This window comes from Trichosurus vulpecula, chromosome 2, assembly GCF_011100635.1.
Source record: "Trichosurus vulpecula isolate mTriVul1 chromosome 2, mTriVul1.pri, whole genome shotgun sequence".
Lineage (NCBI taxonomy): Eukaryota > Metazoa > Chordata > Mammalia > Diprotodontia > Phalangeridae > Trichosurus > Trichosurus vulpecula.
The window spans coordinates 66,348,252-66,371,722 of NC_050574.1; the positions used below are offsets into that span (position 1 = coordinate 66,348,252).

The following is a 23,471-nucleotide window of genomic DNA, read 5'->3' on the forward strand; positions in this document are numbered from 1 at the left end:
GTAGCCATTCTGTTCCACAGGCACGCATGTGCTTTTTTCCCCTTTTCAGTTATTCCAAGGACGTGTTGTAGTATCAAAGGGCATTGCTGACCTTATAAAACTCATATACTTCTGAGATAGAATGGTGCCTTGTAAGTAGTAACCATTTACTCCAGAAATATTTGTTAAATTGAATTAAATTTGCAGAGAAGTGATTCCAACTTTCAGTTCTACCAATAATATATGAGTGTGCCTTTTTCTTCACATCCCAAGTTTTGCCATTTTTTTGTTTGTTTTCTGGAGGCGAGAAGGCAGGGCAGTTGGGGGTAAGTGACTTGCCCAAGGTCACACAGCTAATAAGTATGCCAGGTGTCTGAGGCTGGATTTGAACTCAGGTTCTCCTGACTCCAGGGCCGGTGCTCTACTCACTGTGCCACCTGGCTGCCCCTGCCATTATTTTTAAAAAACAACTTGATGTGTGCAAAGTGTGGCACCTCAAGTTGGTTTAAATTTGTATTTGTTTAATATTAGTGTGATTGAATGCTTTTTAAAATATATATTTACATCCTGCCCCTTTTCTTTTGTGAATTGTCTGACCCTGTTCTTTGGCCATCCATACTTTCTATAGTAAGTGCATTGGGGTCCTTGGCTACCTTTGTTCTTGTCTTCCTCCCTGCTCAGCTGGTACTCCCAAGACAGGGGAGGACACTCAAGAGGAAACCGATGCTTGGTCAAGGTTTCTCAGAGGTGGAACCACAGCCTCCTGCTCATCTGCCCAACTTCAGGGCTATCTTCAAGGTCCTATGTCTCAACCCATTCCCCTTTGCCTCCTCTGCAGTGTTCGCTCTTCTGACAACAAGCAGGTGAACAACCTGATGCAGACAGAGGAGAACCCACCAATGCTGGATGGCCAGGAGCAGGTGGCTAAGGGCCGGGCCTATGACAATGAGCAGGATGGAGTCTCCTACAGCTACTCCTTCTTCCACTTCTGCCTCTTCCTCGCCTCCCTCTACATCATGATGACACTCACCAACTGGTACAAGTGAGTACCTCCCTGGAAGCCAACAGTCTGGCTTGCCCGACTACGTATCCCACCCTGGGGCTATGGAGCAAAGTTGTTGTTTGTCCTTTGTTCTTGAAGAGGACCATGACAACAGGGAGGTGATGCCGTGATGTCCAAGTGAATTGGATTTTAGTGAGGCAGGGCTGTGCAAAGTCACCAGCCTCACTTTCTCCTCCTGAGCCATCTGGGTCCAGTGGCCAGATATAGATCAGGATGATTGGACACGGCCCCCTGTAGAGCAAGGAGAAGAGAAAGAAAGCCCTCCTCCTCACCCAGCTCAGGGTACACCATACCCTCGATAGTGGTAAAAGGAATAATAATAGCCCACATCTACACAGCGCCTCAAGATTTGTAAAGCATTCCACACACATTACCTGAGCCGATCCTTGCAGCAGCCTTGGTGGGTACTATTTTTATCCTCATTTGACAAAAAAGAAAGCAAAGGCAGACTGAGGTTAAGTGACTTGCCCAAGGTCACACAGCTAGTAAGTGTGTCAAGTGTCAGGCCGCATTTGAACTCAAGTCCTCCTGACTCCAGGGCTGGCACTGCACCACCTAACTACCCCAGTAGGTGCTATTTTTATCCTCATTTTACAAAATGAAAGCAAAGGCAGACTGAGGTTAAGTGACTCTTAGACCTGGGTGGTGTCCAGCCTAGGCTGAGAGGGCAGAATGAAGGCAGATGGGAAAAGGGCCTGGGTTCACTCTCAGGGCTGTTGTGAGAGTCAAATCAGGTAATATTTGTAAAGCTCTTTGTAAACTTTAAAGTGCTCGAGAAATGCTAGCTGGCTCAGGCAGGGTTGGGGAACCTGCAGCCTCGAGGCCACATGTGGCCCCCTAGGTCCTCAAGCGTCAATCCAAGCTTCATAGAACAAATCCCTAAGAGGGCCACATGTGGCCTCGAGGCTACAGGTTCCCCACCCCTGGCTCACTTGCACTCAGACTTTTGGGAGCTCTTAGTCTGGGGTAGAGGGTAGCCACACCTACTCTGCACACCTGCCAGTTCTGATGCTTCCAGCCCCAAGATGAGGGTCAAATAACTTTTCTGCACCTTTTCCTCTCTGTCCACAACTATCTGGGCATCCATTTCTCCATAGTCTTTCCCTCCTGTGGGGTGTATCTTAGGGCCCACATCTTCCAGTCTTAGAATTGTATCAGGCATTACAGTCCACAGTCTCTATTCTTCCTTTAGATTTTAGAGACCAGGCTGGGGCCTGATGGAGTTTCAGGACTCGGGGTTAGGATTTTGGAGTAGGGACTTAATCTTTGTGCCTCTTTTTCCAGACCAGATGATATCACCAGGAAGATGGTCAGCACCTGGACTGCAGTCTGGGTGAAGATCTGTGCCACCTGGGCAGGGCTGCTCCTCTACCTATGGACCCTGGTTGCCCCACTTCTCCTGCCCAACCGAGACTTCAGTTGAGACCGGTTCAGGTCCCCAGTGCCACTACTGCCTGACCAAAGATGCCTTATTGCCAAGGGACAGATGACATCAGTCCCTATTCGAGTCTGGCTCCCCCAATCCTCCCCTGCCCCTCACCTCCTCTAGACATTCTGTGATGGAACTGCTCCTCCTCCCCTTCTCCCCACTCTTCTCTAAAGCCAGTGTGGAAGGACGGAGGCAGAGAAAGCATCCTGAAGGCCGGATGACTTCTAGGTACCCTTTCATCTGTAACCCTCTGTGAGTGAGCCTGTCAGCATCCCTATCTGTGGTCGAGGTTGGAACTCGGCTCCTTTCTTCCCGGTGCCTTTGGGGCTTGGATGGAACTTGGAGGGACCAGAGTGTGGGTTATGGGGCCATGCTACTGCTGTGGAGCCACACACAACTGCTCCTCCTGTCACCCCCTGCTTTCTCCTTCTCCTCTCAACCCCCCAAACCTCTAACTCCCCCAGACAACCTCAATTATGTAACTTTCAACTCTCCTCCAGCATGGGTGTCCTCCCTCAGAGTGGGGACAGGACAGGACAAGCTTGTGTCTTCATTGCCCAGCAGGGAGGTTCATGGAGGCCACCGTGATGGGAGGAGAGGTTCCCAGCACTGGGCCAGGAATGTTCTCCACCCCACGTTCCTCTCTCCTTCTTCTCCATTCCTGGGCTCTGCTTCTTTTAGAAACCCTTCCGTTTAAAAATTTTTAAAAACGACACAATAATAAACATCCAGTGGGTTTGCCTTTCCAAGCTCACTGCCTCTGCCCGTCTCCTTGGACTCCTGGGCTTGTGCCTTTTGTGCCCAATGGGGCCATGTCTAACTGGATCCCCAGCTCTCTGCCTCACTTCCCAACCAGCCCAAAGGACCTGGAGCTGTCCTCCATACAGTCCTATCAAGCCTGCCCCAATAAAGGGGAAGTAGAGGCCCTCAGCTTCTTGAGGATAGCTACAACTGAGCTGAGAATCTGCCCTGCCAATCAGGAATTCCTGGTCCTGGATCAATCCTTCCATGCCAACATTGGCACCTGGGCAGCCTGCTAGATCTAGCTCAGGGTGCTGGTCTCGGAAAGGGGCATACTCTGCCTAGATATGTCTGTTGTTCTTTCTAGGACTCTTAGGGTGGGAAGCAGAGGGATCCAACCAAATATAGCTTCCCATTCCCAGCTTAGTCACTCTCCATCCTCCACAAGATAGAGAGCCCTGAATGAGAAAATAGCAAAATGCCTTATGTAGGTAGTCAAGTGCCACTAGGGAGACAAAGAAAGGAACCCCCACTGATGGGGAACTCTGGGTATGATGGGGAAAGTAGGACCCTTTTGAAACAACCCATAAGGGGATTCTTGGCTCCCCTGCTAACTCTATCAATGGGTCCTCTCCACTTGGGACCTCAGTTCCATCTTCTTCAGATGGCCTGAGGATGGACGTACCCAGACATTTAATAACTAGTTCTGTTTAATTCCATTGTTACTGTGGCCTTATAAAAATCATCACTGGCTTTCTGTGTGGCCCTGGGCAAGTCACTTCACCATGGGCCTCAGTTTACTCACCCATAAAAAGGGAATAATACCTCACAGGATTGTTGTGGTCTTCAAATGTGATATAATGGATACGAAGGCCCTCTATAAACTAAAGTACTGTATAAACAGGAATTATTTTAAACATGATGAATGAGGGCACTTGCCTTAGGGTCCTGTGCAAGACACTGGGGCCAATATACATTATCAGCCCTTAACGATTTTATGATCCAATTGAGACAAAGCTTACCATATACTGTGTGTATTCAATTAAACATTTATTAAGTACCTCCCTCAAGAAGCTTGCATTCCACTGAGGGGAAACATTATGTGTACCAGAGAAGTAAATACAATGTAATTTCAATTGGGATTGGGTTCTGACCACTGGGGAGTGGGCGAAGCATCAGACAGGTCCTGGCATAGGAGATGGCTGCCGAGCTGTGCGTGAGAATATCCAGTGAGAGAGGTGGGCAGACAGATGGCTTGTGTGGCAGGGGCAGGAGGGAGGCAGGGTCATGTATTGGAAATCATGCTGGGTTTAGAGTCTATAAACAGGCTTGAATCTTGGCTCTGCTACTTCCTGTGGAATCATGCATGAGTCTCTCTTTGGACATCGGACTTATTGATTCTACATTTGACCCTGCTGGCACCCTCTTGTGCCTGGATTTTCAGAGCACTGCTTTCTCCTGGTTCTCACCAAGTTCTTTCAACACTCTGAGCTGGAGTCATCACCTCTAAAATGAAACAGTTGTGATAGAGAGATGGCCATAATAAGTATTTGCTTTTTTTCATTCATTCCTTCACAGGTCCATTTGAGCTCTAATGCTATGATCCTATAAATCACCTCCCAACTATTGGCTGTTGGCTATTGCTCATTCTCCTTTGCTTCCCCCCAGGGGTGGGTTCAGTCATAGATGCTTTTCCTTCTCTCAGTGATCTTATCAGTTCCTGTGGATTCACCTATCATTTCAAGATTAGATGATTCCCAGACCTCTATATCCAGCCCTTGTCTTCTAAGATCCAGCCCAACATCACCAACTGCCCATTGGACATTTCCCAGTGGAGCTTGTATGGATGTCACAAACCACTCACTACTTTTCCCCTAAAATCCTGCCCTTGTCCAAATTGCTCATCTTTGTAGAAGTTTCCACTGTCCTTCCAATCCCAACTAACGACCTGCCCTTGAGTTCCCTCTCCCTTACCCCATGTGTGCAAATATTTGCCAATTCTTGCTGATCCCATTTCCATAAAACCTCCCACCCAAGTCACGACCTTAGTGTCCAAGCCCTTATCCCGGGCTATTCCCTCATCTTCCTGATTGGTTTTCTTACCTCTAGAGTTTCCATCCTCTTTTCAGCTGCCAAAGTGATATCCCTAAAGTCACAGGTAGGACCATGTTACTCCTCTGCTCAAGAAGTTCCAGTGGCTCCCAGTTCTTTCTAAGCCTGAATACAAACTTTTCTGCCACACAGAGCCCTTCAGAGTCAGGCTTCTGTACTTATTACAGGTTGCTCTTCACGTATACTCTGCTGCAGCCAAACTGGCCTCTTAGCTGTTCCTTAGACATGAAGTTACATTTATCATCTCTGTGCCGTTGTAAAGGTGATCTTCCATAGCTGGAATAGATGCCCTCCTCACCTGCACCTGGCAGGATCCCTTACTTCCTTCAAAGCTCAGCTCAAATACCCCCTCCTTCAGGGGGGCAGTCTACCCTCATCCTGCCAGTTACTGTAGTTCCTCCATCTCCGTCATTAATTTTTAATTTACTTAGTATTCTTTTTTGTATTTATGTATCTGTTCATATTGTTTCTTCCATAAGATTGGAAGCTCACTGAGGGCAGGTACTGGTGGCTGTTTTTTTTTTAACCTCAGAGCATAGCACAGCGCCTGGCATTTAGTAAACACCTAATAAATGCTTGTTGAATGAATAAATGCAAGTCACTTAACCTCTCCAGGCCTCTGTTTTCTCATCTGTAAAATGTGTGTGTTGAATTAGATCTCTAAGATGACTTTTGTTTCTAAATCTTAAGAACACCAGCCAGCCATTGAAGGATGGCTGCAAGGTAGATAAGTAGAATTGAGAACACACCTGTGTGCCCTGGAAAACAGGTCTGGCGAGGGAGGAGGGCTTCATGTAAACAGAAAAACTGAAAAGATAGTTGGGAGTGAGATCATAAAGTGCCTTTATTGTCAGACCAGGAAGTTTAGACTTGTTCCTGGCTGTGGGGCGAGTCTGGCAGAGAATCATTGGAATTCTTCAGCACAGAACTGACAGGTGTTGGTCCAATTACTAAAGAAATTTTCTGATAGAAATTGGAGGGGGGAGGGGAAATAGAAGAACAGTAATCGTGTATATAACATTTTAAGTGCAAATAGTGCAAAAACTATACACTTTTAAAAATCTCATCTTTACATGACCTTGTGAGGCAGATGCTATTATCATCTGCATTTTACAGATGCAGAAACTGAGGCTTAGAGAGGTCAAAGGACTTGCCCAAGGTCACATAGCTAAGAAGTTTCAGGGATGGGTTTTGAACCCAGGTCTTCCCCTTTCCAAATCCAGGGCTCTATCCACTACAAAGGTCTTTTGTGTCCCAGGATTTCTTTGTTGGAAGCTTGCCTCAGCCATCTACTCTCTTAAGCTGGGAGTCATAGGGAAGCAGTGGAGTTTTAAGAGAAACTCCCTGAATTTGAGCCAAGAGAGAGGGAGTGAGGAAGAGAGGGGAGAAGGGGAGGGAAAGGGGGGGAGGAGGAGAAAGGGAGGGGAAAGCATCTGGGGGGCAGTTCTGCCACCTCTTAGCTCACTAAGGCTCAGTTTCCTCTGTAAAATGAAGACTTGTACTATATACTTCATAAGCTCTTGAGGAAAAGCAATTTTCTAAACCTTAGAGCACTCTGTAAAAATCAATTTAAGTCAAATAAAAATCTGACAAATGTTTATTAAATGCCTGCTATATACATAGTGCTTTTTACTGGGCACAGGATGTACAAAGAAAAAGAGGACAGACAGTCCTCAAGGAGCTTACAGTCTGCTGATGTGTACAGAAAAGTATAATCAGGATAAAGACTATTGGGGTAAAAAAGAAATCTAGGCAAAGAATATTTGAGGAAGGAAAGTTTCCTTTCAGCTGGGCAGATGAGGTAAGGCTTCATGAAGAAGGAGGCAGGAACCTCAACTCTGCCTTGAAGGAAAAGATTTCTAGAAGGTGGCGATTAAGGAAAGCATTCTAGGAATGAGGAGCAGATGCAAACGTGTGGAGATTCTATGTTGAGTCCAGTTTGACTGGAATTAGAATGAATTATACTTAATTCTGAACCTGGACATGTTCTCTCTCTCTCTCTCTCTCTCTCTCTCTCTCTCTCCCTCCCTCCTTCCCTCTCCCCACCCCCCCCCCCGTCTCCCTTTCCCTCTCTCCCTTCCTTCCTTCTTCAATCTCTTTGTATGTCTGTTTCTCTCTGTTCCTCTCTCTGATCCTCTATCTCTTTCTTCAGTTCCACTCTCTCCCTTTCTCCCCTCCCTCTCTCCTTCCCCCTCTTTTCCACTCTCACATCTCCCTCTGTTTCTTTGTCTCTGTCCGTCTCTATGAGAATATAATTCTCTTGAATCGTTACTGCTTAGGAGACTGGTACTGGATGGGATAGGAAGGTACGCTGCACCAAGTCACTGCCACTTAGATCTAGGATATATCTGAGTTGGAGGGGGCTTAGAACATGAACTGCCAGCACTGGGAGGGAACCTTAGAACACAATGGGAGAGCTGGAAGGAACCTTTGAGCACAGAATGTCTGACCTAGGAAAAGCCTTACACGGCAGAATGGCAAGAGCTAGGAGGAACCTTAGGATAGTCAACGTGGAGGGAATCTTAGGGACAGTCTTACCATTTCACAGCAGGAGAAACCGAGGTTCAGAGAGGAGAACTACTTTTCCCAAGCTCACCCAGCAGAGTTGAAGCACATTAAAGGGACTAAACCCCAGGTCTCAGGTATTCTTTGCACGACACTGTCCCACTTTCTCGAGGAGCAATCCTAGAATTGCTATGCAAATAAAAGTTGAATCTTTTTTTTTTCTGGAAAGATTGATGGAAAAGAAGACTAGATCACACCCACTATAAAAATGTCCCCACTGGAGGTCCACAGTGATGGAATCTAAGCCATCTTAGACCTCTAGTCTGTCAGAATCCTCTCCCCTCAGCCTAACCGATGCCTTTTAGTTGCTTTCTCTACCATCTCCTTTCAGCCACAAAACCAGGTCAAACAGAAGCTCCCACTAGAAGGGAAGGCGATGCCTCTGCCCTGCACCCTGACCCCCCCCCCCATCTCCAGGGAGGCTTCTAACAAAACCAGGACAGAAGGGAATTGGCTCCCAGCAGCAGTACCACATTGTCAGAAAAGGCACCAGGTAGGAGGGTCAGGATTAAGAAGAGGGACATCTCTGGGTTTAGAAGGTTCCTAAAGGTTCCCTTTGACCTGGGAGCACCTGCCCCTTTGACTGTTAGGACACTTGGCCTTTACATTGCTTCTGCCTGGAGTCTGCTGGTCAGGCTGACTCCCTGCTGTCCTCCATCACCCTGGGGATCCAGCAGCCACACCATTGACACTGGAAGGCTTCTGACAATTCCCACTCACCCCTGAGACCAGCCCACTCCTGCTGAGATAAAAAAAAAAAAAAACAGGCAGATCTAGTCCTGGGAATTCCAGGAGCTGACAGCAGCAGGTGGCTGCCACAGATGGATAACCTTATCTATCCATTTCAGCAATCTGTCACTGGGGAGAGAGCAGAGCTCTCATAAAGACCCTAGCAGGTGAGGCTGGAGTCCTCTGGAGGCTCCAGGGGACAGGGACAGAGATCTCAGGGGACCTCTGGGAAGGAGGGAAGGATGGGGACACAGTATTTAGTCAGAGGAGTCCCAGGAAGTGATAACAGAGGTGGAGATGAAAAGACTGTGCATGGATGGCAGTCAATGCAAAGGTGTGAAGATGGGACCTAGAATATCACATGTGATGAGCAAAGAGAAGCCCTGGACTAGACCATGGAGTTTGGGAGGGGGAGTTATATACAACGAAGCTGTAAAGATAGGTTGGGGCCATGTTAGGAAGGGCTTTAAAAGCCGAACAGTAAAGTGTATATTTGATCCTGGAGGCAAGAGGAAGCCACTGGAGTTTGTCGAGTAAAGGGAATGACGTGATCAGACCACACTTTAGAAAAATCATTTTGGCAGCTATGTAAAGGAAAGACTGATGAAGATGCTCGGTGCTAAGCCGTATGATGATCGTTTGAAAGAACTGGGAATGTTTAGCCTGAGGATTGAATGGGGAGCAGGGTAGAGGGAGGAAATGAGGACTCTTCAAGTATTTGAAGAGCTACCCCATGCACTTACAACGTCAGATAGGGATAAAGACTAGCAAAGAGATCTTTTGATGGCATTGAGGAAATGATAGTCAGGCTTCTACAAATGGTCTGATAAGAAAATGACCCTCCTCTTAAACTGTTACATGAAATGTTTATTAGCCATTGGGTAGCGTTAGGTCTGAGGCTTCCTCTGTCTCTCTCTCTGTCTCTCACTCTCACTCTCTCTCACTCACTCCCTCTCTCCCTCCCTCCCCACCCTCACCCCCTTCTCTCATTCTTGGCACAATAAAACAAATGCTACAATGAAAAAGATACTTCCTCTGCTTGATTCCAGAGGACAGAGCTAGGGACCAGAGGGAAAACGCTTAATGCAAGAAGAAAAGAATGGATTGAGGAAAGGAGAAGGGTAAAGTGCTATGGTACATTAAGAAAATAGAGGAAATCCAGGAATGGGGGAGTTGGGGAAGCATGGTGGAGACACGGAGGTGAGGATCAATGGAGGGCAGAGGAGGAGAAGCAATATTATCATTTGGGGATATCGCAGATCACCTTGACGGAAACAAGAAAGGGATTAAATTTAGGCAAAATCACAAACCTGGCTTAAAGGGATCATATAACAGTGGCGGGGGACTTTAAATTATCCAGACATCTGCTGACGCTCTCTTTAGCTTATTGGCTCATCTTAAGATGAGGACCAGACAAGGGAAAAGGGCTATTCTGGGTCTGATTGGGAGTTACAAGGAACAGATTCTGGTACAGAAAAGATGAGAATCTTTGGTGGGGGTCAGAATGACCCACCAATCCATCTTAGAATTTTCAAGAGAGAAGGAGAAAGTTAAAAGTAGTCTGCCATGCATCATAGATTTGTGATTTGTGAAGAATGGATTTCAAAAGGTTCAAAGAAAGGATAAATAGAATCTCATTGCCTAAAATTTTCTAGGGAAGTTAGACCATAAGAGAAACTCCAAAGATGAAGAGAAATAATTCCCAGGGTAAGGAAAAAGGGAACTTGTCTAAAGAGAAACAATACATGCATAAGGACCTCATCAGCCAACTCAGATTTAAAATAAACGTATAAATGTATTTTCAGATTTTTTCCAATGTATTGAGATTTTTTCCTCTTTTCTGTCTTTAAGAATATTAGTTGTTATATGAAATGACTCTAAGATAGGAAGGAATACTGGGGGAAATTATGGTAATGTAACAAAAAAAAGATATCAGTAACAACTAATTTTAAAAATAAATATGCGCAAAAGAAGCAATGTGGCATAGAAGATAGAGAACCAGCTTTGAAGGCAGGAAGATCTGGGTTCAAGTCTCACCTCTGACACATCTCTGAGTGATGGAAGCCAGAGATGTCAAATACGCAGCTGGTAGGCTGCATATGGTCCCCAACCCTCTGTAGCACAGCCTGAACCAGATTAAAATTGGGAAATACTTAACAAAATAAATAAAAATACAAAAAACCATAGGCAATGTGTGATTTTCTAAGTCAATATGCAGTCCACAGAGCTCCTTAGTCACTGTTTTGAGACGTCTGCCTTCCGCTTCCCCCTTTCTTTTTAAGTTTGATGCCCCCGATCTAGAAAACCCTCAGAGGTTCGCTGTTGCAGAGCAGAGGCCAAGGTGCCTTGATGGAGGGAGTTTCCTACTCTGGGAATTCCCTATATCAATGAAATCAAGAGGTCCAGTTCCTAGGCCTCCACATAGAAGACAGAGTCATGGGATGAATACCAAATAATGGTAGATTCCTGTATCAATAGTGTTGGGATCACCAAATCTCAGGCTGAGCTCAATCCATTGATGAATATAAGAACAATAAGAAAGGAAAAGACAAAAGAAAGGAAAAGATGAAAACCAGATTGCTGCTGGGGGAAATGGATTGATAATGCAACGATAGGGGTGGACCGAAGGGACTCTTATTTGCCCTAGGTTTCTTCTGCCAAAGGAGAATCGTCTTGGGACTGGAACCAACAGAAGACAATTACAAGGAATTTAAATCTGAGAGGAGTGAGCAGATGGTGGAAGAGCAGCTAGCTGTCCTGGATGAGCTGTTGTTGTTTTCCAGTCGTGTACTACTCTTCATGACTCTATTTGGAGTTTTCGTGGCAGAGCTACCGGCAAAGTTTGCCATTTCCTTCTCCAGCTCATTTTACAGATGCGGAAATTGAGGCAAACAGGGATAAGTGACTTTCCCAGGGTCACACAGGTAGTGAGTGTCTGAGGCTACAGTCTCCCTGACTCCAGGCGTAGCGCTCTATGGTGCCACCTAGCTGCCCTGAGCTGTTATTAGGTCTCAGTGAACTCCATCCCAAGGCGCTGAAGCAATTTAGGAATGCGATAGTTGGGTGGCTTTCAGTGATCTTTGAAAAAGTCATACAGAAGGGCACTGGAGATGGGCAAATGTCCCAATGTTCTAGAAGGAGAAAAAAGTCAATTTCTTCAAACTTTAGCTTGGGGAGCTTGACCTTTATTTCTGGCAATAATTCTGTACCACTGGTGAGATAGTTAGGTGGTGCAGTGGATAGAGTACTGGGTCTGGAAGACTCAAATTCAAATCCTGCTTCAGACCCTTCCTAAGCTGCGTGACCCTGGGCAAATCACTTAATCTCGTCTTGCCTCGGGTTTTCTCATCTGTAAAATGGAAGGAAAGAAGTATTTGAGTGCTTACTATGTGCCAGGCCCTGTGCTGAGTGCTTTCACAAATATTATGTCATTTGATCCTCATGATAATCCTGAGAGGTAGGTGTTATTATTATCACCCCATTCTACAGGGTGTCCCTAAAGTCTGGACACATAGGAAAAAATTCAGATTTTGAAATATTTGGAATATTAACATACCTTAGCTCCCTTTACTTCTTTTTCTGGGGTATGCTAAAGGAGGAGGTATACTCAATGAAAATCACACGTGTGACACACTTGATTGAATACATAGTGAATGTTCTAACATTGACGGCAACGTGGAGTTATTGCATCGAGTTCACGTGAATCTTGCAAAGTGCATCAACCTTTGCATCACAAATGATGGAAATCGTATTGAAGATGTTACTTGTTAATATTCCAATTAAATAAAATGTTGTTAAAAATTTCAATCATTTCATTTCTTGAAAATATGCATTTTTTTTTCCTATGTGTCCAGACTTTAGGGACACCCTGTATTTATGGGGATAATAATAGCTCCTACTTCCCAGGGTGACTGTGTGAGGATCAAATGAGAGACTTTGTAAAAATGCTTAGTGCAGTGCCTGGCGCATAGTAGGCATTTACATGCTTGTTTCCTTCCATTTGTTTCCTTTTCATTGCTTCCTTCCATTTCCTTCCATTCCATCCAGTGTGGTCTGGACCCCTGAAGTTCTCAATACCCTTTCAAGAGGTCCATAAGGTCATCCTATTTTCTTAATATCAAGATATTATTCGCCTATTAATGTACTCCTTGCTTTCCCAACTATATATCTGTGTGAGGCCAGATTTTCTTCATAGACTTCAACCAAAACAATGTTGCAGCAAGTTGAAATGCATAAGCAGTAGGAGAATCCACTTTTCTTCTATTAAGACAGACATTAAAAAAATATGCAAAAGTACACAAAACAAGCCATTTTCTCACTAATTTTTTTGTTTTGGAAAATGTAGCTATTTTCATAAAATATTATTTATGTTAATATGCAATAGAGTAATTGTATTATTTTAAAATTCATTGATAAATATTTTTAAGTTTGCCAACTCTAATTTCTAATAAATATCAATAAATATAATCCACATAATCAAAAGCTCTTTGGGATCCTCAATATTTTTTTTAAAGAAGTATAAAGAGGCCTTGAAACCAAAAAGTTTGAGAACTACAGTTTTAGAATGTACTATAAAAGGGATGGATTGTGAGCATTTAGAAAGAGAAGCAGAGATCACGAAGAACCAGCCAGGCTGGTTTCATCAACTGCACCAATCAAGACTGGGGGAGGTGTGTTCATATGATTGGTTCATGTGAAAGAGATCTTGGGATCTGAGAGGATAGCAAGTTCTAAATAGGATCCAGTAGGGTCACATGGCCAGCAAAAAGCTGTTTCAATCTTTAAGCTGTGTTGAGAGGCATAGTGACCACATCAAGGGACATTGGTGATCATCCCACCGTATTCTACAACAGTAGAAAATTGTTTCAGTGTCTGGGAGCCACCTTTCAGGAAGAATATTGAAAACCTGAAACTAATTCAGATGAGGATGATTGCCTTCTATGTTAAAGAGCCTTAATTTGTATTGAAGGAACCAGGGAAGAGAAGACTTGAGAGCTGGCTTCAAAAGTGTTTGTTTTTTTTTAAGATTCTTTAAAAATTTTAAGGTAAATGCAGCAAAACTTCTAATAGTGAACAGTGAGCCTTCAATGGCCAGTGTCCCCTGTTATATTTACAATTAACCTGCCCAGGAGAAACAAATATTTACATTTCATTTTATAACATAACTATTTTTCCCCCCAAAATTAAAGTTATATTTGGAAAAACTACTTCTAACTCTGAGAATTCATGATAATAGACCATTTTAGGAATAAAGATTTAGAGTGAGAGTAGAGGTCATCTCATGCAACCTCTTCATTTTAAACGATTTTCATGAGGCTCAAATGAAATACAAATGTCAGGCCTTTATCATTATTTTAGGCCAGTTGCATTTTTATATTAAAAGACTTTATTTAATGCAGGACAAACATACTAAAACAAGCCAGGATTTAGCTACTGGATTCTAGATTTTCGTGACACTGTTCTCTCCTGATTCTCCTCTTATCTATGTGACCCCTCCTCAATCTCCTTTTCCTGGTTCATCATCCATATCACAGTATCTGAGTACCCCAACCCTGCATCCCTCCTCCAAAAAAATGCTTTGTCCTAGGCCCTCTTCTCTCTATATACTCTTTCATTTAATATCCTCATACTCTTCCAAGGGTTTATCATCACTATGCTGATGACTCCCAGATCTTATGGTCTGCATTAACCGGCTTGCCTAAAGGTAGCTAGATGGAGTAGCAGATAGAGCTCTGGGCCTGGAGTCAGAAGATCTGAGTTCGAATTCAGCCTTAGACACTTCGTAGCTGTATGATCCTGGACAAGGCACTTAATCTTGTTTGCCTCTGTTTCTCATCTGTAAAACGAGGTTAATGACAGCACCTGCCTGGAAGAGTTATGAAGATCAAATGTGGTAATATTCATAGAACCCTCAGTGTAGTACCTGGCACGTAATAACTGTTGTGTGTGTGTGTGTGTGTGTATATATATATATATATATATACATATATATACACACACACACACACACATATAAATATATATGTATATATATAAATATATATGTAAATAATATGCACATATATGTGTATGTGGGTATGTATATATGTGCATATATATGTGTGTGTGTATGTGTATGTATATATATACACAATTCTCTCACGTCTAGTCTCTCTCTTGAGCCTTGGTCCTGTATCACAACTGACTATTGGACATTTGAACTGGATCTTCTGCAGGCATCTCTAACTCACCATATCCAAAACAGAATTCATTATCTTTACCCCCAAGTCTCTCCCCTTCTTCTGAATTTCCTTATTTAAAAGACCATCATCCTTCCAAGTACCCATCCTCTTCAACCCCTTGGGGTCAAACCAGATTCATCACTCTCCCTTACGCCACATATCCAATCAGTTACCAAAGCTTGTTTCTATCTCCACAACATCTCTCAGACTCATCCCCTTCTCTCCGTTCACCTGGCCCCTACTCTAGTTTAGACTCTTACACCTCTCCTCCTAACTATTTCAATAGCCTCCTAATGGGTCTCCTTTTCCCATCTCAAACTCTTCCGTTTCCAATATTCCCAAGCTATAAAAATGTTTCCCCTAAAGCACAGTCCTTACTATGTCACTCCCCTACTCAGTTAACTCTAATGGCTCCCTCTTACCTCTTGGATCAAATATAAATATCTGTTTGTCACCCCAAGGCTCCCATGACTTGACCCCATCCTGCTTTTGTAGCTGTATTTCATATTACTCTGCTCCACAAAGGATGTGATCCAGCCAGACTCCTCTCTCTTCCTTCTCTCTGTCTTTTTTTTTTTGGAGGGGGCAGGGCAATTGGGGTTAAGTGACTTGCCCAAGGTCACACATCTAGTAAGTGTGTTAAGTGTCTGTGGACAGATTTGAACTCAGGTCCTCCTGACTCCAGGGCTGGTGCTGTATTCACTGCGCCACCTAGGTGTCCCCCTTTTCTCTGTCTTTCACATATGCTCACTCATCTCCCATCTCTGTGCTTTTGCACAGGCTGACCTCATGCCTGGAATGCACACCTGTCTCATCTTTTCCTCTTAGAATGCCTGGTTTTCTTCAGGATTCAACTCAAGTGCCACCTTCTGCCCAAGACCTTTCCTGATTCCCCCAGCTGTTAGTACCTCCTCACCCCTCTCCACTTTCGGGCAATGCCCTCCCGGCCCATGGTTACCTTGGATTTATTCCTTAGAACCTTTTTAGGTGTATGCTATCTCTGTTAGAACAGCAAGTTTCTTGAGGGCAGGGACTGTTCTATTCTGGCTTTGTATCCCCACTGTTTCTCAGCTGCATAACATCTCTTGCACATGCCCCCCTCTGTCTGCTGACACTGCCACTACCCTGGCTCTGGTCATCCCATGCTTGGACTATTGCAATGGTCCTTCTGGTTGGGATCCCTGCCTCTGGTTCCCCAAACTGATCTTCCTAAAGCACAGACCCGACCGGGTCACTGCCCTCCTGTATAAGTTCCAGTGGCTCCCTATCACCCATAGGAACAAATACAAAATGCTCTGGTTGGCATTCAAAGCCCTTCATAACCTAGCCCCCACCTCCCTCTCCAGTCTTCTCATCCCTTACATTTCCCTCTTGCATACTCTTCAGTCCAGTAACACTGGTGTTCCACCTACAGTCCCCTCCATATCCTGACTCCAGGGATTTCCCCGGTTTGCCCCCCACTCCCCCACCCCCATGCTTGGGCGTCCCTTCACGTTCCAGCTTAAATCTCATCTTCTGTAGGAAGCCCTTCCCATCTTTCTTAACTTCCCCTATATTGATTCTTTCTGTTTTATCCTGTATATAATTTGTCTGCGCATAATTGTTGTGTGTTGTCTCCTTGAAAGCAGAAAATGTCTTGCACCTTTCTTTGTAGCCCCAGCCCTGGCACACAATAGGCGCTTAATAAATGTTGGACATGGATCCCATATTAGCTGTATCCAGCCTCCACCCCCAACCTCTCCTGGCTCTGCAGACTCTGGGGGTGGTTGGGGGAGGGGAAAGGAGTCAGAATGAAACTGGATGAGTGGAGATCTTGCACATTGTGGTACACAGTGGAATATAACTTGTGCTGTAAGAAATGCGAATACGGAGGATAGGAGGAAAGCTAATGGAACTAATGCAAACTGAAATTAGTACAACCAGGAAAATCGTATACCCGATGAGGACGATATAAATGGGGGAGCTGAAGGGGTGGGGTGGGGAGGGAAACTTCATGCTCCAAAAAGCAGATGAGAAAATTCAATGTCGACTTGCAGAATTGGGGGACTATTCGTATGGGATTTTGCAGATCTCGACAGGTCTGGCCAATCTATTGGTTAGTTTTACTCCTTTTTTTCTTTCTTTTTTGTTGCTGCTCCCTTCACGAAATTGTACCGGTATCAGTATCTATATTTGACGGATGAGCAAGTAGAGGTTCAGAGAAATTAACTAATGTGGTCATGCTTTTACTCAGTATCTGGGGTAAAATAGGGGAGCAGAGATTCGAACTCTCGTCTGTCCCGACCTCGGGGTCCTCCTACAACAGCATTGTCCTCTGATTGAAAGGCGAAGGGGCGGGGTTCTTTGTGATCTCTGTTCCCGCCACGCCCTGTCTGAAAGCTGAGCACGCGAGATTGGAGTATGTGTATGGGGGGGGCGGTGGGAATTCTTTGTGACGCACGAAGAAAAATAGTAACGTTGAGCCAATGAGCATTGAGTTTTTGAAGGAGGCGCGGCTCTTTGTGGAATCAAAGTTCGACCTTCGCGGTTGCCGCTGTACTCTGAGCCAATGAACTCCCAGGATTACTGTTGGTTATTACGACTTGTCCCACCCCCGCTTCCTCTCTCAGCCAATGAGCATTCTTGCATTCAGAATGGGGCGGGGCCTTTCGAATAATGATTGGATCCGAGGTGTAGCTTTGGAGTTGAGATCGAGGGTGGGAGGGGGAGGAATCCCATAGTGTGTGGATTGGCTCGGGGATAACGAATAAAGAGAAAAGAAAAGAAAGACTAGGCCGGCAGATGGTTAACAGAAAGTAGGCCCACGGTGGTAACAAAGTCCGCAAAGGCTTTCACTCGAAGAGGCAGGAAGAACGTCAGCGGAAGTTGAGCTCGTACGGCGCACATCACTTCCGGTCCTGTCGTAGATGGAGGCTGCGACGCCGGACGTTTGATGACGTTCTCGGTTTTAGTGAGACGGTACCTGGACCCTCGGTTGTGACGCCTTTGGCCGCTTCACTGCCAAAGACCGGTCTGAGGGAAAACCTCTCTCTAGTGTCTTAGCGTACGAGCGCTTGAGATTGGGGAGGGATGGAGGTTGGTGCCCCGCCCTCTCCAGCCCCACACGCCTGCGCAGTCTCGTGTCCTAGCCCAGCCGTAGCCTCAGTGTTTCCATCCGGCAGATGGAGCTGACAGTGGGCTCTGTTCCGCTTTCAAAAACCCATGGAATGTTTCTTAAGCTCCTCATTTGACCAATGAAGGGTGACGTGAGCTTAGCCTTGGAGGACCCGGGCTTGAGTTTTAAAAATTTTAGTAGGCGCGTCACCTTGGACAAGTCACTTAATCCCGGGTGACGTCACGTGACGGGACCGCGGATAGAGCGTTAGATACGGGTCAGCAAGACCTGAGTTCAAATACGGCTGCAGATGCCAGCTATGTGGCTTTGGGCAAATCACTTAGCCTCTGCCTGCCTCAGTTTCTTCATCTGTAAAATGATCATGACATCTACACCACCCCTCATCTTCTTGCTCCCCCTCCTTCCCCGTGGTTTCGAGGAGAAACTGACCTGGTTTGCGAGGGGCTTTGCAAACCTTAAAGCGCTGTATAAATACGGCTGAACTTCCCATCCCGGGGGTTGTGAGGGGGAGGGCTTTAGGAACAAAAGTATTTTATGCTTGAGTAATTGGTGTGTGCGAGGCCGGATGCTGGGATACAAAAATGAAAAATAGTTAACTTTTCCAGGAAATAAGAGAGTCAGCATAGTGCAGTTCAGATACAGATGCATTTAAAAGCTGCCACTAGATGGTGAATTCCAATACAAGATTTCGTACTTAAGCCGTAGGAAACGGCCAATGAGGGAATTTGTTTTGCTTGACTACGTATTTCAGTGGGGTGGGGGAAGAGGTGAGAGGAAAAGAAAATAAACTTGTTAATTGAAAACACGAAAACCCTAAATCCCCGTCAAGTATCCCAGCTCTTGTTACCTATTTTTGAACGTCCCCCCGACTTCTAGTTTTCCAAATGACCAAGAAAAGGAACATTGCCTGATGTAAGCGGATCCCTCAAGATGAGTTCTCAGGCACAACAATAAACATTTGTTGAGCCCCTGTTGTGTACCAGACACTGGGGATGCCAAGACAAACGGACATGCCTGGACTACATGGAACTTACCCTTGACAAAGAATGAGGAAAAGTTGGGAAGAGTTTTGGGGGAAAGATGAATGAATTCTGTTTTGAACATATCATGGCGAAATGACTTCTAGGCCTGGGGGGCAGTCTGTAGAGATGGGGAGGGCAACGTGAAATTGGGGAACAGCTAACAGAACTGAACTGTCACTTAAACAGTGTACACAGGGCAGGGCTCATGAACAGTACCTCTGAAAAAAAAAGGGGGGGCCATACCCTGGAAGTCTTTAAATGCAAGGCCAAGGAATTCTTAAATGTTTTATCCTGCCAGCGACCTTGAAGGTCTTTGAATAAGGCAATGATACAATCAGACTAGTGTATTAGAAACATATACTTTGATAGCTATGTGAAGGATGAAGTAAAGAGGAAGAGACCAGAAGTAAATGATAATAATTGCATTCATATAGTACTTTAAGATTTGCAGAGCAACCCTGGGAGAGGACTGCTGTTATCGGCCCTATTTTTACAGATAAGGAAACTGAGGCTAACAGGTTAAATGAATTACCGTGTCTGAGGCAAGTTTTGAATACAGATCTTCTTGGCTTCAGGTTAACTCTATTACACTGAGTCGATGACAGGATTCCAGAGGAGGTTATAAGGGCTAGAAATAGGGTGATAGAAATGGGAAGGGGGAAAGGGAGGAGATAGATATGACAATATATGGAAGGTAACTGATTAAATGAAGTGGGGGTGTGTAAAGGGGGAGGGATAAGTTTAGAAGAGAAAATGATTATTTCAGTTTTGTACATGTTGAGTTTGAGGTGCCAAATGAGAAAGACACCCTAGTGGAGATGCCATAGGCCTGGATTTCAGGAGAGAAAATAGGGATGGATATGTAGATGTGGGCATTAGAAGTATCAAGAGGATAGCTGAACCCACGGGAGCTGATGAGGTGACCAATAGAGGGAATAGCTGGAGAAGGTAGAGGACAGCTTTGGGTGGCACCCACACTTGCTTGTAACAAGTGAGAACATCTATTCAAAGTGATGGAGTTTTCAGAGGACCAAGAAATCGTAACAGAAACCACAGTTCTAAAACAGGAAGGGATCTCAGGCCAACTCCTTCATTTAACAGATAGGGAAACTGAGGTTCAGGGAAGTGAAATGACATGCCCAAGATCACACAGGTAGCATTGGGTGGGATTTGAATAAAATCTTCCAACTCTGGAACCAGTGTTCTTTCCACTGTACCATGATGTCATGAAGCCAAAGAGTCGGGCGGGGGGCAATTGTCAGATGATGCAAATAAGTCAAAGAATGTGAGAAAAAGGAAAAGCCTTTAGATTTTATTTTTAAATTTTCCTAAATATTTCACAATTACATTTTAATCTAGTTTGAGGTCTGGAGTGTTGTGCGTAATTCTGGGCCACATGCTGTCCATTGTGGAATACTTCTGTTGTGGAGAATTACCAGTGAAAGGGAGAAGAGACATAGGATGATACCTTGTTTTTGTTTTTAGCATGGGGTTAGACTTGAGCATACTTGTAAGCAAAGGGGAAGGAACCAGTGGAGGAAAAATTCTTTAGTAAAAGAGAGAAATAGAGAATAATCATTCAGTCATGTCTGACTCTTTGTCACCCCATTTGGGATTTTCTTGGCAAAGATGCTGGAGTGGTCTTCCATTTCCTTCTCCAGCTCATTTTAGAGATGAGGAAACTGAGGCAACCAGGGTTAAGTGACTTGCCCAGGGTCACACAGCTAGTGTCTGAAGCTGGATTTGAACTCAGGTCTTCCAGACTCAAGGCCAGTGCTCTATCCACTGTGCCATCTAGCTGACCTGAGAATAACTGACTGCTATATAAAAATCAGTTATTTGTTGAAAGGAAAGAAGAAAGGATGTGTGGAGTCATAAAAAGGTTTGAGAGTTGTAGAATTGGAAGCTACCTCAGAAGTCTCTGAGTTTAACCCCCTCCGAGTTCCTAAGAAATCAGAGTTTATAACTAGCCCAAACCAGACCTACCACACAGCCTGCTGCTCTTCAGTCATCTTCCTGTCATGTCACCACCCCAACCTCTGGCTTTTGGAACAACAAGCAAATCAGCACCGCCATTTCTGGAAAGGACATATAAAAACTGTCCAATGGCTCCACTCAGCATCTCTGTGGTTCCACAGTCCGAAACAACTGCGCTTCCATATATAGTATTGTCTTTCCCTGTTAGAATGTAAGCTCCTTGAAGGCAGAGACTGTCTTGCTTTTTCTTTGTAGCCCCAGTATGTCTGTTGTACAGTGCCTGGCACAGAGTAAACAATCTTTCCTTCCTTCCTTCCTTCCTTCCTTCCTTCCTTCCTTCCTTCCTTCCTTCCTTCCTTCCTTCCTTCTCCCTTCCTCCCTCCCTCCCTCCCTTCCTTCCTTCTCCCTCCCTCCCTCCCTTCCTTCCTTCCTTCTTTCTTTCCTTCCTTCCATTAGGAATGAGGTTTGGATCCTTTTCCACCAATTTCTAAATCAATCTCTTTCCATTCTAGTATATTGGACAGATGAGCATGTCTGTGGGAAGAGGGGTTTGGAGGTGGCTTAAGGATGAGCATATTTGAAATAGCTGGGGGAAGTGTGATAGAGAATCAATCAGAAATAAATACAATTGACATACAGTGGTGAGAGCCAGGTAGGTTATATCCAGGAGTATGCAAGAGCTGATTGCTCCTTATTTTCAGCATATTCATTCCACCTCAGAAGTGGGCAAAGGTTACAAATTAGAGCTTAATTTGCTGGTGTTTTGATTGTCTAGACATAAGACAATGCTGGAGAAAATGTTAATAATGAATATTAAAAGTGTGCCATAGTACATTTCCTCCCCCAGAGAGTTGGTTTTTAAACATTTACCAGCACAATTCTATCAACTCAGTGCCTGTGGTTTCATAACTTCCCCCAGAAACATTCTATTGCTCTGAATTAGGAGAGGAGAAGGCAGATAGTGGGGTGACCCAGGGCTAGGGCTTGCTGTTGTTCAGTCATTTCAGATTCTTTGTGACCCACTTTGGGGTTTTCTTAGCAAAGTTACTAGAGTGGTTTGCCATTTCCTTCTCCAGCTCATTTTACAGATGAGGAAACTGAGGCAAATAGTGTTAAGTGACTTGCTCAGGGTCACATAGCTAGTAAGTATCTGAGGCCAGATTTGAGGTCAGGTCTTTCTGACTCCAGACCCAGCACTCAGTCCACTGTGCCATCTAGCTGCCCCGAGGTGGAGGCTTAGGTGGGAACCACTGCTTGATGTAAGATGCATAGTACCTTGTGGAAATGGTTAATTATAGGTCAAAACTGTGAAAGGAGGGAAGTCATGCTAGAGCAGGGGATTTGACTAGGAGATAAAAGGTGGAAGGACAGGAGATTCTGATCAGATAGGCAAGGGACTGTATGTTCTGGCTGTTAGTACAAAACAAGGAATATACCTATAAAGTATAGGGGCATCTTTTGTGAATTTGGTGGGGGATCAGTTGTTGGGTTGAATCCTGATTTTCAGAATTGTGGAAATGATCCATTTATCTGTTTTTTATTGTTAGTCCTTTGGTGGGGTTAGGTTCAGGTGGATTGCGAGCTAAGGTTTGTGAGCTCAGTCCAGAGAACCCAGGTTGTCCAAACACAGAACCACCTAGTGTAGCACTGAGGAGATTTCTTGTATGCTCACTGCTAGTTCTCCTATCCAGATGTACTATTTCTTAATTTGTATATATTCTTTGTTTGATAAACTCTATAATATGCACTCATGGTTTGGAATGTTCAGGTGTGCACTGAAGGGAAAGAGAAGACTGGGTACTGGGAAAGGGAACCTGAAGACAGTGTCTGTGACAGAAGACATGGAAAGGTAATTAAGGTCTGCATAATATAGATCTGGGACCTCAGGAAGACAAGCCTGTGGAGGTCCTGGGAAAGGCCAGGAAGCTTGGTCCTTCAGGTTGGGGTTCACAGATCAAGGGAAGTTTTATAAAGAATTCAGGTTAGAGAGTGAAGTCCTGAGGTCCTCTGAGAATGAAGACTATGGATCAGTGAATTCTTAGACCCCAGCAAATCCCTCTGTTGGGTGCTGATGAGATAAAGACAAACATGGTACATGGAAGCTTATAATCTATGGAGGAATACAATGCATAAAGCAGTTTGAAGTGGGCTAGGGTACTGGCAGTAGGGTAGGGACATAAGACTGGAAAGGTAAGGAAGTTCATATTTAGTTCTTGGGATCCACTGAATGAATATTTAGGAGCAGAGGAATGACAAGATCAGACTTGTGCCTTAGGAAGATTATTTTGGAAGGAGGATAGGGAACTATGAGCCTTAGGCTTTAGGACAGTGAATTGTTAAAAGTTTAGAGAAAGGATCTCAGGGCCTAAAATGCTATAAGGGAAGTCAGCCCAAGGGAGACTTGGTTGGGAGACCCTTCTTAAAAATATCATTCTAATGAAACACATGGTTCTAATGAGGAAGAAAAGGGAAAGGTGTTTAGAGAGACTGAGGGAGCTGTGCTAGAAGTTAATTTAGA

General features: G+C 44.7%; 1 protein-coding gene across 1 annotated transcript in view; it reads left to right on the forward strand.

The window, feature by feature from the left end:
* The window catches only part of SERINC2 (serine incorporator 2), a 29,054-nt gene extending 23,118 nt beyond the window's left edge, over positions 1-5,936 (forward strand). The window contains exons 9-10 of the mRNA XM_036745543.1: positions 818-1,021; positions 2,327-5,936. Coding sequence (XP_036601438.1) covers positions 818-1,021; positions 2,327-2,465 — 343 coding nt within the window. The 3' untranslated portion in view covers positions 2,466-5,936. The remainder of the gene's footprint in view (positions 1-817; positions 1,022-2,326) is intronic.
* Positions 5,937-23,471: the final 17,535 nt, after the last annotated feature.